The sequence below is a fragment of the Caretta caretta genome, chromosome 12, assembly GCF_965140235.1.
Source record: "Caretta caretta isolate rCarCar2 chromosome 12, rCarCar1.hap1, whole genome shotgun sequence".
NCBI classification, from domain to species: Eukaryota; Metazoa; Chordata; order Testudines; family Cheloniidae; genus Caretta; species Caretta caretta.
Window position 1 is genome coordinate 3,523,702 of NC_134217.1, and position 17,926 is coordinate 3,541,627.

Here is a 17,926-nt window from a genome sequence, read left to right on the forward strand (position 1 = left end):
TTTGCCTGGCTTGTACCATTCTGGTGGAGTCCTAATGACTAATACTAATTTACCTTGGGTATGGAAAATCACTTAAGCCCCAAGAGGTTCGATCACTAGTACTGGCTTTTGGATGAGTATGGAAACTTAGCAAGGGCTTATCCATATTGAGTCACCAACGACCTCCAGTGTGTTTATCAGTAAAGGTGTCACTTTTCTCGCACTGAGGAATTACTATACATTTGTCTCTTTTGCTGCCTCATCACCACAAAGTGAGCTTCCATTTAATTCACTGCTTGGTACATCAGAGAGAGAGGACGTGAAAGCTGTGTACAACAAAGCCATAAAACTGCCCCTCTGCCTTTGATAACACTAACTGGTCCATTTCTTCTCAGTATCCCCAACCTGAAGCCCAATCACCAATGCCCCGTAGTGGCTGTGAAGGGGAGAAGCCTCCTGCCATACTGCCATTTCGAGCTGGAGGACTCTGACTACCTCACCGCAAACAGGCGCAACCCAGAGCTGCGAGGGCCCCGGGGGGCTGCCCTGGATCCCAACACCAGGGTGATAGAGTTTGCATCCGTCGGAGTGCATGCTCGGAACAGCAGGTGGGCATGGAGAAGGCTTGACTTGCTGACTACTGGCTATTCACAACAACTCAGCCAGAGACCCACCAGCTCAATCTTCTAAACTCCTTGTGGCACAGCTGCACCGTTCCTATGGTCCAGCTCTCAGTAGATCACTTGGGGCTCTGGGAAGACAGGAGCAACATAGACTAGCCATCTTTGCTTCCACCATCCAGTCCTGCAACAAACATAGCTGGTCCCCAGCCCATAGGTATCGTTGAGTATAACTCTCCTTTCTCTCCGCAGGAGACTCTGAATACTTGAGTCAGATTGGGGCAGAGAAGGAAATAACCCCTCTAGAGAGCTGCACTTAGGAAAGAACCTTGTTATGTTGGATTTTACCCTCATCACTCTGGAGCTAGGGTTTGCATTGGAGTGACCTCAGTATCTGTTTACAGATGGTAAAGGTAGCCAGTCGGCCCAGAGGGCTGTGGGGCTCCAAAACCGGTAATGGGATGGAGCTGTGATGCCCATAGCAGTAGAGGTAGATGGGGTGTGCCAAGGAATCCTCCCTTGGAGGAGCTGGCAGCGCCTGGTGTCTGCTGAGCAGCCAACCCACTAGCTCCCAGAACTGTTCACTGTTCCTTTCCTAATGGCAATTTCTGTTTGTTGTGGCCAGGACCTTCATGCTTGTGAACCCCACCAGTTCCACCTACTCCTTCCAGTGGGCTTGTGAACAGTCAGAAGACTTGCGAGAACAGTCAGTCTTCAGCTGTCTGACAGAAATGGGCCAGATCCGGCCTGAGAAAAAGGCCGAGGTAGGAGGGAGGCTGATGCAGGTGTCTCGCCTAGTGGTGTGCAGGTCTCACTGTATACAATACCGCTCTAACTGTAATGCATAGCTCTTACACAGCACTTTGTTTTCAAGCACTTTAAAGAGCTGAGCTTATTTCAACCCTGCAGGCGCAGGTGGTGCCAACTTGCATCACCGCCACCCAAGGAGAGGGCATGGGGAGGGACTGGCAGAGGAAGGGCAGCTTTAAATGCAGTCTGGGTTGCCACTGGTGCCCCACGGATGGAGAGTGCCCCAGAGATTAATGGAATCAGCATGTCTCCTGGTTGCCATGGTCCTGCCCACTCACTGGCCAGCCTAGACCACTTTGTAGGCTGTGCCAGCCTGCTCCAGCTCCCTTGGCTAAGCAGGGACTACAGGCAGCTTGTTCCCCTGCAACACCTCAGTGCAGGTAGCCTTTTGAACCTCACCCCCAGGCTATGCGGGCAGGCAGGGGGCCTGTCAGTAATAACTAGTTCTCACAAGCTCCCTCTGACATAGGTGAGTAAGAAAATGAAATGGGCAGGTGGGTGAGGGTAAGGAAGGAGGTTTCTCCAAGAGCAGAAATGAATAGGGACCCAGAGACAAAGCCTGGAGCCTGGGGATTGGATGACCCAGCTGAGCAGTGTTGGGATACAGAGTCTTTCCACTATAGCCCCCTGGTTTGAATCTCTCGAAGGCCGTTAGGGGCTGCCTGTTGTCTGTGTGACAGCAAGCTGTCTAGTGACCAATGTGAAGCATATTGTCTCACTTCAGATCCTTGTGATTAGCCAGTTCACATGTCTGCTGTCGCAAACTGGCACAGTGCCATCCCAGTCCCGCCCAGGGGGTTATGTGTTAAGCAGGCATGGAAGCTGCCCTCTGACCCTTTCAGGTAGCTGCCATGGTCAGAAGTGAGAAAATTCTGGAGGGAAAGTTTGCTCTCACCTATTTTGTGACTAACTAGAGGGCTCCAGTCTGCATGACAGCAGACTATTGGAGACAGGATGCTGCAGCTACAGTAGGGAGTGTGGGTATCTCTCCTCATGAGCAATAGCCATGTCCAAGTGTGAGGAGTGGGAGGACAGAGGAGTGCCTGGGTAGAATACAGGGAGTCCCTAAAGAACTTTCTGTTCCAGAAATGACGACTCTTCCTGCTCCGTGTCATTCATTGGGTCAACCTGCACAGGCTGGAAATCAGCACAGAATCTGGCCCATTGTCTTAGTGTTCTCTGCTAAAACCATCTTAGGGCATCTCCTTTTGCACGTGGCACAAACCTGCACCGGGAAATTTTTGAATGGAAGGGAAGAGTTTTGTCTACATAGGGACACTCAGGGTATGTCTACACTACGGAATAAGGTCGAATTTATAGAAGTCGGTTTTTTAGAAATCGGTTTTATATATTCGAGTGTGTGTGTCCCCACAGAAAATGCTCTAAGTGCATTAAGTGCATTAACTCGGCGGAGGCTGCTGCAGGACCAAACCAGTATGCTCCAGTGTATGGTTGAGCTGCAGCAAAGGCAGCTGGAGCACAGACTGCCACTGCAGCCCCTCTGTAACCAACCGCCCTCCTCCCCAAGTTCCATAGCCTCCACACCCAGACGCCCAAGAACGCGGTGGGGGGGCCTCCGGCCAACCAGCCACTCCACCACAGAGGATTGCCCAAAAAAAAGAAGGCTGTCATTCAATAAATTTTAAAGTTGTAAACTTTTAAAGTGCTGTGCTTAAAGTGCTGTGTGGCATTTTCCTTCCCTCCTCCACCACCCCTCCTGGGATACCTTGGTAGTCATCCCCCTATTTGTGTGATGAATGAATAACGAATGCATGACTGTGAAGCAGCAATGACTTTATTGGCTCTGCAAGCAATGATTAAAGGGAGGAGGGGAGGGTGGTTAGCTTACAGGGAAGTAGAGTGAACCAACGGGTGGGGGGGTTCATCAAGGAGAAACAAACAGAACTTTCACACCGTAGCCTGGCCAGTCATGAAACTGTTTTTCAAAGCTTCTCTGATGCGTACCGCGCCCTCCTGTGCTCTTCTAACCGCCCTGGTGTCTGGCTGCGCGTAACCAGCAGCCAGGCGATTTGCCTCAACTTCCCACCCCGCCATAAACGTCTCCCCCTTACTCTCACAGATATTGTGGAGCACACAGCAAGCAGTAATAACAGTGGGAATATTGGTTTCGCTGAGGTCTAACCGAGTCAGTAAACTGCGCCAGCGCGCCTTTAAACGTCCAAATGCACATTCTACCACCATTCTGCACTTGCTCAGCCTGTAGTTGAACAGCTCCTGACCACTGTCCAGGCTGCCTGTGTATGGCTTCATGAGCCATGGCATTAAGGGGTAGGCTGGGTCCCCAAGGATACATATAGGCATTTCAACATCCCCAACAGTTATTTTCTGGTCTGGGAATAAAGTCCCTTCCTGCAGCTTTTGAAACAGACCAGAGTTCCTGAAGATGCGAGCATCATGCACCTTTCCCGGCCATCCCACGTTGATGTTGGTGAAACGTCCCTTGTGATCCACCAGAGCTTGCAGCACTATCGAAAAGTACCCCTTGCGGTTTATGTACTCGGCGGCTTGGTGCTCCGGTGCCAAGATAGGGATATGGGTTCCATCTATAGCCCCACCACAGTTAGGGAATCCCATTGCAGCAAAGCCATCCACTATGACCTGCACATTTCCCAGGGTCACTACCCTTGATATCAGCAGATCTTTGATTGCGTGGGCTACTTGCATCACAGCAGCCCCCACAGTAGATTTGCCCACTCCAAATTGATTCCCAACTGACCGGTAGCTGTCTGGCGTTGCAAGCTTCCACAGGCCTATCGCCACTCGCTTCTCAACTGTGAGGGCTGCTCTCATCTTGGTATTCATGCGCTTCAGGGCAGGGGAAAGCAAGTCACAAAGTTCCATGAAAGTGCCCTTACGCATGCGAAAGTTTCGTAGCCACTGGGAATCGTCCCAGACCTGCAACACTATGCGGTCCCACCAGTCTGTGCTTGTTTCCCGAGCCCAGAATCGGCGTTCCACAGCATGAACCTGCCCCATTAGCACCATGATGCATGCATTGTCAGGGCCCATGCTTTCAGAGAAATCTGTGTCCATGTCCTGATCACTCACGGGACCGCGCTGACGTCGCCTCCTCGCCCGGTATCGCGTTGCCATGTTCTGGTGCTGCATATACTGCTGAATAATGCGTGTGGTGGTTAATGTGCTCCTAATTGCCAAAGTGAGCTGAGCGGGCTCCATGCTTGCCTTGGTATGGCGTCCGCACAGAAAAAAGGCGCGGAACGATTGTCTGCCGTTGCTCTGACGGAGGGAGGGGCGACTGACGACACAGCTTACAGGGTTGGCTTCAGGGAGCTAAAATCAACAAAGGGGGTGCCTGTACATCAAGGAGTATTTCAGGCAGGACTGCACGGAGGGTTCCAATAAGAAATGGTGCACCTAAGTTATCGTTGTTATTGGAACAAGGAGGTTAGCCTGGCCTCTGATTGATACATGGCTAGATTTACCTCGCTGCACCTTCTCTGTGAGTGACTGCAGTGTGACCTAGAGGAATGAGTCCCCTAGACAGGGGAGGAGGCAAATGAGTACAAAACAAATCTGGTCTATTTCTTGTTTTGACCCACTCCATCTATCTTTTACATCTTTGGCTGGCAGCAGACGGTGCAGAAGGACTGCATGCCATCCACATCTCATGGCTGCTCGGCAGAAGATGGTACAGTACAACTGCTAGCCATCCCCATCTCTTGCCTGCCTGGCAGAAGATGGTGCAATACGACTGCTAGCCATCCTCATCTCTTGCCTGCCTGGCAGAAGATGGTACAGTACGACTGCTAGCAGTCCGTATCGCCTGCCCGCTCACCATAAGACGGTTCAATAGGACTGACTGCAGGACTAAAGAGAATGACCTGGTCAAGTCACTCCAAATTTAGTCCCTGCGCCCATGTCTGCCCAGGCGCTCCCAGCCGACGCGGCCAGGAGCACCTCGGACACGATGAGGACGACTACCAGTCGTATTGCACCGTCTGCTGCCAGAAGGCAAGGGGTTGCTGCTACTGTGCAGCAAAGCCGTACCGCGTCTGCCAGCACCCAGGAGACATAGGGTGACGGTTACCTGAGCGGGCTCCATGCTTGCCATGGTATGGCGTCTGCACAGGTAACTCAGGAAAAAAGGCGCGAAATGATTGTCTGCCCTTGCTTTCACGGGGGGAGAGAGGGAACGGGGGGCTGACGATATGTACCCAGAACCACCCGCGACAATGTTTTAGCCCCATCAGGCATTGGGATCTCAACCCAGAATTCCAATGGGCAGCGGAGACTGCGGGAACTGTGGGATAGCTACCCACAGTGCAACGCTCCGGAAGCCGACGCTTGCCTCGGTACTGTGGAAGCGCTCCGCCGAGTTAATGCACTTAATGCACTTAGAGCATTTTCTGTGGGGACACACACACTCGAATTTATAAAACCGATTTCTAAAAAACCGACTTCTATAAATTCGACCTTATTCCGTAGTGTAGACATACCCTTAATTGGATTAAGATTATATCACTTTAGTGAATTAAGATAAATTGAATTAAGGCCACTTTAATTCTGAATAAGAATATCCACACAGGTTTAATGTAGTTTAACTAATCCACTTTAAAAATTAATTTGGACTAAGTTTCCTGAATCTGCCTATGTAGAGAAGCCCTAAGTGTGTCTCAGTCACTGTAGGCATTGGCTGGCCACCTGCTCCTTCATTCCAGAGCAGGTGTTGTGTTCTCTTGACCTTGGAGTTATGGTACTCTGCGCTTTTTTTTTTTTTTTTTTTTTGGCACACCTAAGCCTGAGCATCTGAGAAAGTCAAAGCAAAATCAATATGACCCAATCCTGCAGCTCCATTTACTGTCTGCCTTGATTAGGTTTGCTGCTGGCTATTTTGTGCAATGCCTGAGCTCACATGCAGCTTGCAGTTCACAGGAAAGCTAGTAGGTATTCATTCCTCACTGAGACAATGGTTTGCACAAGATCCTGAAGGGATGAGAAACCCTTTGTACTGTGCCTGTAGAGCAAGAAAATGGAGCTGTCACGCCATAAGAACGTGACCTTTCTGATCAACCCCAATGTATGTGTAACCCGGCCTACGCAGTCTGACTGTGTATTCGTCTGCTACAGCCTTTGAGCTGCGGAACCAGGGTTCTTCAGCATAGGCTGCAGAGGCTCTTCAACTTAGTTATTCTCTGTGATCTAGCTACGAGGTGGAGACAGAGAGCCACATATAGTATTACACCTGTCCCATTTCTGAAGCCCCATCCAAGTCTGGCATATCACCCATTTCACCATCACTCCATGGATAGTCACTTGATTTAATTTGCCTCTTCTTCCTCAGGTCACATTTGAATTCATCCCGCGGCACCTGGGTATCACAGAATCGTTTTGGACCTTTACAATCGCTGAACAGAACATCTCAGTCCCATTCCTGTTGGTGGGCAACACCACCGACCCCTCAGTATCTCTGGACAGATCCCACCTGAACTATTTCTCTCTGTTAGTTGGTAAGGACAGATTCTGTGTCCCGCACTATGGGAGCCTGTGGTTGCTGCTACCTTCCACTTTTCTCTCCATTCAAAAATGTAATGTTCTGTAGTTACTGTTGATCCTAATTCTATTATTTATCATTAAAAAAACAGAGGCTGAAAGTGGAAAAGAGCACTTCAAAGGAGAAAAACAATTTCTGTCCATCTATCTTAGGGTTTATATTGCTGCCCACTTTAGTATCTGAGCACCTTCCATGTAAAATCAATAACAATATTCAGCAGCAGTCAAAAAAGCTAATGTTAGGAACCCTTAGGGAAGGGATAGATAATAAGACAGAAAATGTCATAATGCCGCTGTATAAATCCATGATACTCCCACAACTTGAATACTGTGTGTAGTTCTGGTTGTCCAGTTTCAAAAAAGATATATTAGAATTGGAAAAGGTCCAGAAAAAGGCAACAAAAATGATTGGGGTATGGAACAGCTTCCATATGAGGAGAAATTTAAAAGACTGGGACTTTTCAGCTGAGAAAACAGACAGCTAAGATGGAGGGATCTGATAGAAGTCTATAAAATCATGACTGGTGTGGAGAAAGTGAACAAGGGAACGTTATTTACCCCTTCACATAATACAAGCACCCACGGTCACCCAATGAAATTAACAGGCAGCAAGTTTAAAACAAACAAAAGGAAGTACTTCACACAATGCACAGTCAACTTGTGGAACTCATTGCCAGGGGACGTTGTGAAGGCCACAAGTGTAACTGGGTGCAGCAGAGAATTAAATAAGTTCATGGAGGACAGGTCCATCAGTGCCAGGGATGCCACTCCACACTCAGGGTGTCCCTAAACCTCTGACTACGAGAAGCTGGGACTGGATGAGAGGGCATGGATCACTCAATAATTGCCCTGTTCTTTTCATTCCTTCTGAAGCATCTGGTACTGACCGCTGTCACAAGACAGAATCCTGCGCTAAATGAACCATTGGTGTGACACAGTGTGGCCGCTCTTATGTTCTTAATAGCAAAGATCCTAGTTGATTTCATGCAGCATCTGGCATTTCTCCCTTTTCAGGCTCAGAATTCTGCATGGGGCGGTGTTGGTTGGTTTGTTTGTTTTTTAAAGATTTTATTAATTTAATTTATTTTTGTTTGGTTGGTAGGGGTTTAAGGGTAGAAACGGTGTCAGATTTCAAATTTCTCAAGCAAAGATGCTTATTAGTGGTGAGTGAGATATAGCAACTGGGAAGAGAGAGAGTGGAGTAAAAAATGAGTTAAAAAAGAGATCTCAGATTTGTTCTATGGAGCTTCTGTTGTCAGCTGAAGCCCAGCCCATCCATTCATCCACCAGTACAGTATGTGTGTGTCAAGGGGTTGGTCCCATGTCAAAGTGTCATTGGTCCATGCCTGGTGTGGGGACATACCCTTAGTCCTTGGCTATGCATTTGTACAGTGCCTAGCACAACGGGGTCCTGGTTCATGACTGGAGCTCCTAGGTGCTACCACAATACAAAATATCAATAATAATAACGATGAGGATACAGAATTCTGGGTTAGCTCGGATGCTGTATTTCTCATGCTCAGCTCAATGATAGATGGCCATATTGTTCACTAGCATCCCTAGTGATTCCCTCCACCTGTATAGGAGTTTAATTTATTTTACATTCTGCATTAACAATGCTTCTCCGGTAGGGGGAGCTTTTTTGCCCTGCCCTTTCCACCTGCAGCACGTCTGGCATAGTAAAAATAGACTTGGACAAGCCATGCACTTTTCTATGAGATAAACGAGTGGTGGCTGATTCCATGCTAACCTGACAGGAGAACTAAAGGTTTGCTGTCTCTTTCCTGTGTTTCCCCCAAAGGACATGAGGCCCACAAGACTGTTCACATGATTAACAACGAGAATGAGACCTTCAGCTTTGCTTTCAGAGACTGCTCGCGCTATTCCGAGGGATACATTAACTACCTAACAGTGCAGCCCATGGAGGGCTGCATTCCACCTCTTTCCAGGTAAAGGGGGAGAGAGAATGTCTAGGGCTCACAGGGCTAGATTGTGGCTCCCAAGCACAGTGCTGTGTTATCTGCATTATTAGAGTCCTTCCAGGCTGTACAGTGGTTTCACCTCATGGCATCAGCTCTTACCCAGCCAGCAGGCAGCTCTTGGTGGGGACATGCTGGTTCCTGTTCTTACACAGTCGGTCTCCCCGTTTGTATTCAGGGTCAGATCTGCTGCCGTTAGTGATGCCTTTAGAGATTGCTGCTGTTTTTCACTCCCGTTAGACCTAAAGCCAACACAGCTCTGGGGTTATTTACACTGGAGCTAGAGGTGTAATTTCCAGCTCCATTAGACATACCCACCTAGCTCTGATTAAGCTAGTGCACTAAAAATAGCAGTGTAGCTGTGGCTGCCTGGGTGGTTAGACGGGATAGCCACCCGAGCACCTGCAAGCTTAGGTACATATGTGGCAACTAGCCCGTCATGCTGCCCATAGAATCATAGAATATCAGGTTTGGAAGGGACCTCAGGAGGTCATCTAGTCCAATCCCCTGCTCAAAGCAGGACCAATCCCCAACTAAATCATCCCAGCCAGGGCTTTGTCAAGCCAGGACTTAAAAACCTCAAAGGAAGGAGATTCCACCACCTCCCTAGGGAACTCATTCCAGTGCTTCCCCACCCTCCTCGTGAAATAGTGTTCCCTAATATCCAGCCTAGACCTCCCCCACTGCCCATGCGGCACAGACACTGCTATTTTTAGTGGGCTAGCTGAGTCAGAGCTGTTATCCCTCTGCCTCCGCAAGAGTGAGCTTTGCTGCCACACCAGCCTGTCCCCCTCACCAGCAAACTCCTCAAAGCTCTCCCAGCCCAGACCTCGCCCACCAAGTAACAGTCAGTGAACACCAGCCCTCAAGCCCATCAGAGACGATTCTCTGCGATGCACAGCCCCTACTGCTGTACATGCACAGAAGATATTAAGTTCACGGTTCTATTAAAGAGTCATCACATTACAGCTTATTAACAGGGGTAAATGCACCTTTCTCTTCAAACCCAGCACGGAGTTGGTTTAATGAAAAATAAAAGAAGTTTATTAACAAAAGGCTATAGGTTAAGTGATACCAAGTAGAAGGAATAAAGGTAGAAAGAGTTACAAACAGACCGAAGTACAAATGCCCCTTCTAATGGCTAACTCCTAACTGAACAAGCTACAGTCTTTCTACAAGGTACTTTCCTCACCCATCTTCTTTTCCCAGCAATGGCTGGCTTGCTTTCAGCTATGTTCCCTGCAGAGTCCAAGGTGCTGGTTCTCCTTGTCTCCTCAGGTGAAGGATGATCCAAAATCTTTCTGTGTGTCCTTATGTCCCAATCTGCCTTTGTTTCAAGGATCAAACTGATCCCCTGGGGTTCAGTCTCCCATCTCCTCTGGGGGTTGACTCTATCTTGATTAATGTGTCCCGTGGTGTGTTCCACAGTGACACTTCCTGCTGAAGTTTTACAGTGTAAGGCCATGTCTACACAAGCACTTATGTCAGCAAAACTTTTGTCGCTTAGGAGTGTGAAAAAACACACCCCTGTGCGACATAAGTTTTGCTGGTATAAGCGCTTGTGTGCACAGCGCTGTGTCGGCAGAAGACTCTATCCCACCAACACACCTACCACTGCTCGTTATACTGATTTTATTATGTTGACAGGACAGCTCTCTCCCGTCGGCATAACGCAGTTACATGAGCAATCTTACAGCGGCACAGCCGTATCGGTACAGTGTAGACATGACCTTAATGTTCTCTTCCCGCATTGCAACCTCCAATGCAAATGAATAGCCCATTTACTTTGGTCACACCTGCTTTGAGATGTTGGCCTCTTTCCTTTGTCTTGAGAAAATCTGTTTAGCAACTCTCCCTGATGTGCCTGGTTAAAACACCTTTTAGTTACAGACTTTAAAGCTTAATTTCAGTGAGTATTCACAATTCCACATACTGCGTTGTCACATGCATTTTACAATGATTTTACTGACCACCGTGATACCTCACAAGGCGTACTTTGTACAAATATCATTGCAGTAGTGTGTGGGGTGTGAACACAGGGATGCCTAGGGTCACAAGTGTAGACATACCCTAAGAAAGAGCATGCTGGATTCTCTTACTTGTCTCCCTTCCAGCTACAAGGCCATTCAGTCATTTACACCTGTGCACACCCATTGAAAGCAGCAGGGCTCCCAGGTAGCACTGAGGACATAATTTGAATTCAGTGGGAAAGTATAGGTGTCACCGAGGCCATAATTTGGCCTACAGAAGCTTTATTTCTGATGATGACGCATGAAAAGGACAGATCCCAGCTTGAGGCAAGGCTGAGTTTGCCAGGTTGCCAGTCAGAAAACACATCTTCTAGCTTTTAATCCAAGCAGTTGATCTGGAAATTAGTGAGGGACGATAAAAATGGAGCCACTGGGCCTGGTGACATTTCTGCAGAGTCACTTTCCAGAGCAGCATCACGCTTCAAGAGCTGCACGTTTCTCTGACGCCACTGCGGGGCGCTCGCTCTTGGAGCTGTCTGATTTTTAATCTCCCTTTCAGGTGTGTTGTCTTTTGCCTTTTTGAGCATGTGACACATTGAAAATGGAACGAATGCTCAGCCTCTGTGCCCCTTTTCTTTCCATCGCTTCCCTGGATCTCCATTGCCATGACAGTACCACGGGGAAATATTCTACCCATGAACTCCCGCTGGTTTAAATAAAGTTGTTCTTGTTTTTAAGAACAGTTTATTGATCTGTACTTTCCTCAGAGCCTTCTGCTGAGCTGTAAGGAAGGCATATGGGTGTCCTGACCTTTGATCTCATTTGATCCTGGCCCTTAGGCACTGACTACCTCCTGTGAGGGTCTGAACTCCCATCAAAGTCAGTGGGAGTTGAGAGTCCTCATCAACCCCCAGGAGCTATCCATTGTGACATAGCAGGGTAGAATCCAGACCAATGAGTAGCTGTCACCCCTCCCCTCTAACCTGGGTTGCCCCTTACAATGCCTTGCTGCTCACAAACCGCCCCCAGCATGCCAGTCACTCCCAGCTATGTCTGGATGTGTGCTGCAGCCAGCCAGCCACACGTTGGCCCTTACCAGCCTTAAAAATTACCACAGGGTGACCCCAGCACACTCCCAGTCCTAGATTTCCCCCAGGAATGTTTGTCCTGTACTGCCCAGCCCTCCCCCTGGACAGTGCAAATATACTGAGTCTGTTATTCCTTTAAGGGAATAATATGCACACAAGTTGTTATCCCTAATGGAGTTTCCTAGGCACTTCAATTTAATACACTGGATTAGATAAAATAATAAAACAAGTTTATTAACTAGAAAGCGAGAAATTTTAAGTGAGTCCAAGCAATGTTGCATAAAAGTCAGAAATGGTTACAAAAAATAAAGATAAAACACTTGTTAATGCCTAACCTAACCAACTGTATTGGATTCAAGCAGTTTCTCACCACATGCTCCAGCAGATGACTGACCAAACTCTCAGTTAGGACTCCTCCCCCAGAGTCCAACGCCTGCTTCCTTTGTCTCTTCAGGTGCAGTAAATGCAATAGACAGGGAGAGAGCGATGGGTGGCTTGCAGTGTTTGTCTCTCCTGTTTATAGTGTCAGTCCCCCTCTTGAAAAATATTTCTAGCTGAGACCTGGACCCACCAAAATTTCTGGGCACCACCAAAATTTCTGCAAACCTGCCACCCCTGCTCACAAGGCATACGTTGTACAAAGATTATTACACTAGTGTGTAGGCTGTGAATACAGGGGCATATTCTCTCACATCTACCTTAGGTATCTATGTGGCCCCATTATCATCATACCTGAGTACCTCAAAACCCTTCACGTGTTTATCCTTCACACGCCCTGCTGAGGCAAGGCAGAGCTCTTATCCCTGTTTTACAGATGGGGAGCTGAAGCAGAGAAAGACTAAATGATTTGCCTCAGATCACCCCTGGGGCAGAGCATGAAATTAAACTCAGTTTTCCTGAGTCCCATGCTACTGCCCCAACCACGGGGCCATCCTTCCTCGCTTGCTCACAACCTCTAGTGCAATAGAGTTCCAAGAGCCAGCAAATAAAGCCGCTGTGTTCATCTCCCCAGGCTTCCTGTTACCATCCTCTTCACACCAACGTTGGAGGGGGAGGTGAACTTTAACCTCATCTGCGATGTCAAGAGAAAGACCCAGCCCCTCTTCTTAAACATCAAAGCCATTGGCTACAGCATGAATGTGTGCGTCAGGTGCGAAGAAAACGATGGCTTGTTCACCGAGCTGAGTCTGCAGGAGAGCAGTATCATCAGCTTCAAGGAGGTGAGAGGGTGGAGACGGGAGGGGGCGGGGGGAGAAGGTGAAAAGTGCACAGTCATCTGCAGCCCGCACACGGATATGGCTCTTTGTGAAATCGTCTCAGGAGAACGCGGCTGTGGGGCAGTAAAAACAGGCCCGCCAGGCAGAACGCCCACCCTGTCCATTGCAGAGCAGATGTAGTTACGTGCGGCTGGGGCTGGTGGAAGTGTCCTTGCCATGCCTTGATGAGACAGCTTTCAGTGCATTTGCTCTTGGTGTGCAGACCTTCCCTGCTAACCCCACACCCAATGGTCACTTCCAGCCAGCTTGCTTTGCCTGGCCTTAGACTTATCGATTTAAAGCCAGATGAGACCATTATTGTCATCTAGTCAGACCTCAATCTGCCATTTTGACCGTAAGCTCCTAGAGGCAAAGGCCCACTGTCCATGTGTTCTCTGCACGCTTGTGGCACTGTGCCTTGCTCCCACTCTTGTGAACTGCTTCGCTGTGAAGCTGGCAACTCCAATGTTCCCTACCAAGCATCTATGGCATGAAAAGTGATCCTTCTGCAGCAAGAAAGGCCTCTATAAAAGGGACGGCCCAATCTGCAGCGTGGGGAAGGTTAGGGCCTCTGTGGTGACTACTGCTGCATTGGGGTCCAAGGGGGATGCTTCAGAAGTGTCTAAGGGATTTAGGAGCACATGTCCCAGTGTATTGGGCAGATCTGAAAATCTCCCACAGTCTTCAATGAAATAGAAACGAACTCAGGGCCTGATCCTGGCAACCCTTTCTCACATGAGTAGCCATTACCCCAAGGAATCCTTTCAGATCAGACCCTAAGCAAAGGCATTTCACAAGCCCTTCTGTGCCTAGCACTCAGCTGTACGTGGCCCACCACAGCTGCAGAACAGCCCAGATAATGTAAATGGTGCTAGATCCTTGCTGGATCCCATGATGAATGAAGTGATGAATGTAGAGGAATATTGCAGGTCAGGATGGAGGTGCACAGAGTTGTGTGGGTGAGACATGCCCTGCATGTATTTTCATTGGTGCTGTTGGTACAATGATTTTGTGAGGATCAGATTTCATTTTAAACCAAGAACGTGTGCTATAAGACAGCAGCAAGTTGTTAGAGACTATGGGACTAGCTGCCTGATGGATCTTCGGCATAGTAGGCCAGTGCATTACCAGGCCCCAAAGCTGCGGAGTTCACTGGACAAGCTTGTCCTGAGTAGCTGAGGTCCATCCAAGCTGTCATTTTGTGGAGAACTGTGTTCACAGACATGTACAGGCACCCACTGGATATTAGGAAACACTGTTTCAGTAGGAGGGTGGTGAAGTGCTGGAATGGGTTACCTAGGGAGGTGGTGGAATCTCCATCCTTAGAGGTTTTTAAGGCCCAGCTTGACAAAGCCCTGGCTGGGATGATTTAGTCGGGGTTGGTCCTGCTTTGAGCAGGGTGTTGGACTAGGTGACCTCCTGAGGTCTCTTCCAACCCTAATATTCTATGACTCTATGATTCTGGCCCTGCGCCTAGATCCAATCCCTGCTGGTGTGTGTGCTGTTTGGTGGTGCATTGCATAGGCAGTAAGAGCCCAAGCCCTCTCTCTGGCTCAGGGCTGCCTATGGCAGGAGGTGACTTGGTTTTCTGTCCATTCATGTTGTGTTTGCCAGCCCTTCGGGTATTAACCCCATGTGTGCTCTCCTCCTGCACACAGGTGGAAATAAACGAATCTGCTCACCGCAACTTCTGTGTCCTGAACACTGGCAAGTTCAATTTCAGCTTCTCGTGGGAGTTTTCCGGCCCCAAAGCACTGCAGCACTACCTCTCCATCGCCCCCGAGAACGGCACTGTGGAGGCAGGAGAGCGCGTACATGCCCAGCTGACCTTCCAGCCACTGAAGACATGCATCTTAAAGGACATGGAGCTTAAGCTAAAGGTCAGGGCGGGGGTGTCATGCTCTCCTCCCTGCAGGGCACAAAAGCCAGGCAAACCCTTTTGGCAGGTGTCAGAGTAACAGCCGTCTTAGTCTGTATTTGCAAAAAGAAAAGGAGTCCTTGTGGCGCCTTAGAGACTAACCAATTTATTTGAGCATGAGCTTTCGTGAGCTACAGCTCACGTCATCGGATGCATACCGTGGAAAGTACAGAAGACGTTTTTATACACACAAACCATGAAAAAATGGGTGATTATCACTACAAAAGGTTTTCTCTCCCCCCACCCCACTCTCCTGCTGGTAATAGCTTATGTAAAGTGATCACTCTCCTTACAATGTGTATGATAATCAAGGTGGGCCATTTCCAGCACAAATTCAGGGTTTAACAAGAACGTCTGAGGAGGGGGTGGGGGGTAGGAAAAAACAAGGGGAAATAGGTTACCTTGCATAATGACTTAGCCACTCCCAGTCTCTATTCAAGCCTAAGTTAATTGTATCCAATTTGCAAATGAATTCCAATTCAGCAGTCTCTCACTGGAGTCTGGATTTGAAGTTTTTCTGTTGTAATATCGCAACTTTCATGTCTGTAATCGCGTGACCAGAGAGATTGAAGTGTTCTCCGACTGGTTTATGAATGTTATAATTCTTGACATCTGATTTGTGTCCATTTATTCTTTTGCGTAGAGACTGTCCAGTTTGACCAATGTACATGGCAGAGGGGCATTGCTGGCACATGATGGCATATATCACATTGGTGGATGTGCAGGTGAACGAGCCTCTGATAGTGCGGCTGATGTTATTAGGCCCTTTGATGGTGTCGCCTGAATAGATATGTGGGCACAGTTGGCAACGGGCTTTGTTGCAAGGATAGGTTCCTGGGTTAGTGGTTCTGTTATGTGGTATGTGGTTGCTGGTGAGTATTCGCTTCAGGTTGGGGGGCTGTCTGTAGGCAAGGAATGGCCTGTCTCCCAAGATTTGTGAGAGTGTTGGGTCATCCTTCAGGATAGGTTGTAGATCCTTAATAATGCGTTGGAGGGGTTTTAGTTGGGGGCTGAAGGTGACGGCTAGTGGCGTTCTGTTATTTTCTTTGTTACGCCTGTCCTGTAGTAGGTGACTTCTGGGAACTCTTCTGGCTCTATCAATCTGTTTCTTCACTTCTGCAGGTGAGTATTGTAGTTGTAAGAATGCTTGATAGAGATCTTGTAGGTGTTTGTCTCTGTTTGAGGGGTTGGAGCAAATGCGGTTGTATCGCAGAGCTTGGCTGTAGACAATGGATCGTGTGGTGTGGTCAGGGTGAAAGCTGGAGGCATGTAGGTAGGAATAGCGGTCAGTAGGATTCCGGTATAGGGTGGTGTTTATGTGACCATCGTTTATTAGCACTGTAGTGTCCAGGAAGTGGATCTCTTGTGTGGACTGGACCAGGCTGAGGTTGATGGTGGGATGGAAATTGTTGAAATCATGGTGGAATTCCTCAAGGGCTTCTTTTCCATGGGTCCAGATGATGAAGATGTCATCAATATAGCGCAAGTAGAGTAGGGGCGTTAGGGGATGAGAGCTGAGGAAGCGTTGTTCTAAGTCAGCCATAAAAATGTTGGCATACTGTGGGGCCAGGCGGGTACCCATAGCAGTGCCGCTGATTTGAAGGTATACATTGTCCCCAAATGTAAAATAATTATGGGTAAGGACAAAGTCACAAAGTTCAGCCACCAGGTTAGCCGTGACATTATCGGGAATAGTGTTCTTGACGGCTTGTAGTCCATCTTTGTGTGGAATGTTGGTGTAGAGGGCTTCTACATCCATAGTAGCCAGGATGGTGTTATCAGGAAGATCACCAATGGATTGTAGTTTCCTCAGGAAGTCAGTGGTGTCTCGAAGGTAGCTGGGAGTTCTGGTAGCGTAGGGCCTGAGGAGGGAGTCTACATAGCCAGACAATCCTGCTGTCAGGGTGCCAATGCCTGAGATGATGGGGCGCCCAGGATTGCCAGGTTTATGGATCTTGGGTAGCAGATAGAATATCCCAGGTCGGGGTTCTAGGGGTGTGTCTGTGCGGATTTGATCTTGTGCTTTTTCAGGGAGTTTCTTGAGCAAATGCTGTAGTTTCTTTTGGTAACTCTCAGTGGGATCAGAGGGTAATGGCTTGTAGAAAGTGGTGTTGGAGAGCTGCCGAGCAGCCTCTTGTTCATATTCCGACCTATTCATGATGACGACAGCACCTCCTTTGTCAGCCTTTTTGATTATGATGTCAGAGTTGTTTCTGAGACTGTGGATGGCATTGTGTTCTGCACAGCTGAGGTTGTGGGGCAAGTGATGCTGCTTTTCCACAATTTCAGCCTGTGCACATCGGCGGAAGCACTCTATGTAGAAGTCCAGTCTGCTGTCTCGACCTTCAGGAGGAGTCCACGCAGAATCCTTCTTTTTGTAGTCTTGGTAGCTTGCTATAGCAAAGCCTGAATTAGATCTCACGTTGAAAAATTTGGCACCCCACCTGGATCCACACTGGGCATCTGAGCTAAATGCCATGACAAGCTGCAGGCCTGGGACCATCCAAGGCACCCACCAAAAGCAGAGTTTCTGATTCTACCATAGTACCTAGGAGCACTGACACAGTGTCTACTGGGACCTTCCTGTTAGACACCTGCTGGGGAGCAAGACTCTGCTCTGAGACTGAGCTGTGTGGCTATGGCTTGTTGTGCTGCAAACTAACAGCTACCAAAATCTGTATAAAAACAGTGATGAAATTCCCCTTAAATGTTAACTCATTAAGCCAAGGGGTCTCTTTTTTCACACTCCATTTTCAGTTTCCACTGCATAAGCC

General features: G+C 48.4%; 1 protein-coding gene across 9 annotated transcripts in view; it reads left to right on the top strand.

Annotated features, from left to right (window-relative positions):
* Window positions 1-17,926, top strand: part of HYDIN (HYDIN axonemal central pair apparatus protein) — a 451,680-nt gene that overhangs the window by 409,227 nt on the left and 24,527 nt on the right. For 7 of the 9 annotated variants that reach the window (XM_048816820.2, XM_075118258.1, XM_075118260.1 and 4 more), the window contains 6 exons: window positions 375-587; window positions 1,225-1,363; window positions 6,733-6,898; window positions 8,743-8,890; window positions 12,991-13,198; window positions 14,893-15,114. In XM_048816820.2, the coding sequence (XP_048672777.2) occupies window positions 375-587; window positions 1,225-1,363; window positions 6,733-6,898; window positions 8,743-8,890; window positions 12,991-13,198; window positions 14,893-15,114 (1,096 nt within the window). Of the gene's footprint in view, window positions 1-374; window positions 588-1,224; window positions 1,364-6,732; window positions 6,899-8,742; window positions 8,891-12,990; window positions 13,199-14,892; window positions 15,115-17,926 lie in introns of those variants that run through there. The other 2 variants (XM_075118264.1, XM_075118265.1) reach the window with 2 other exon arrangements.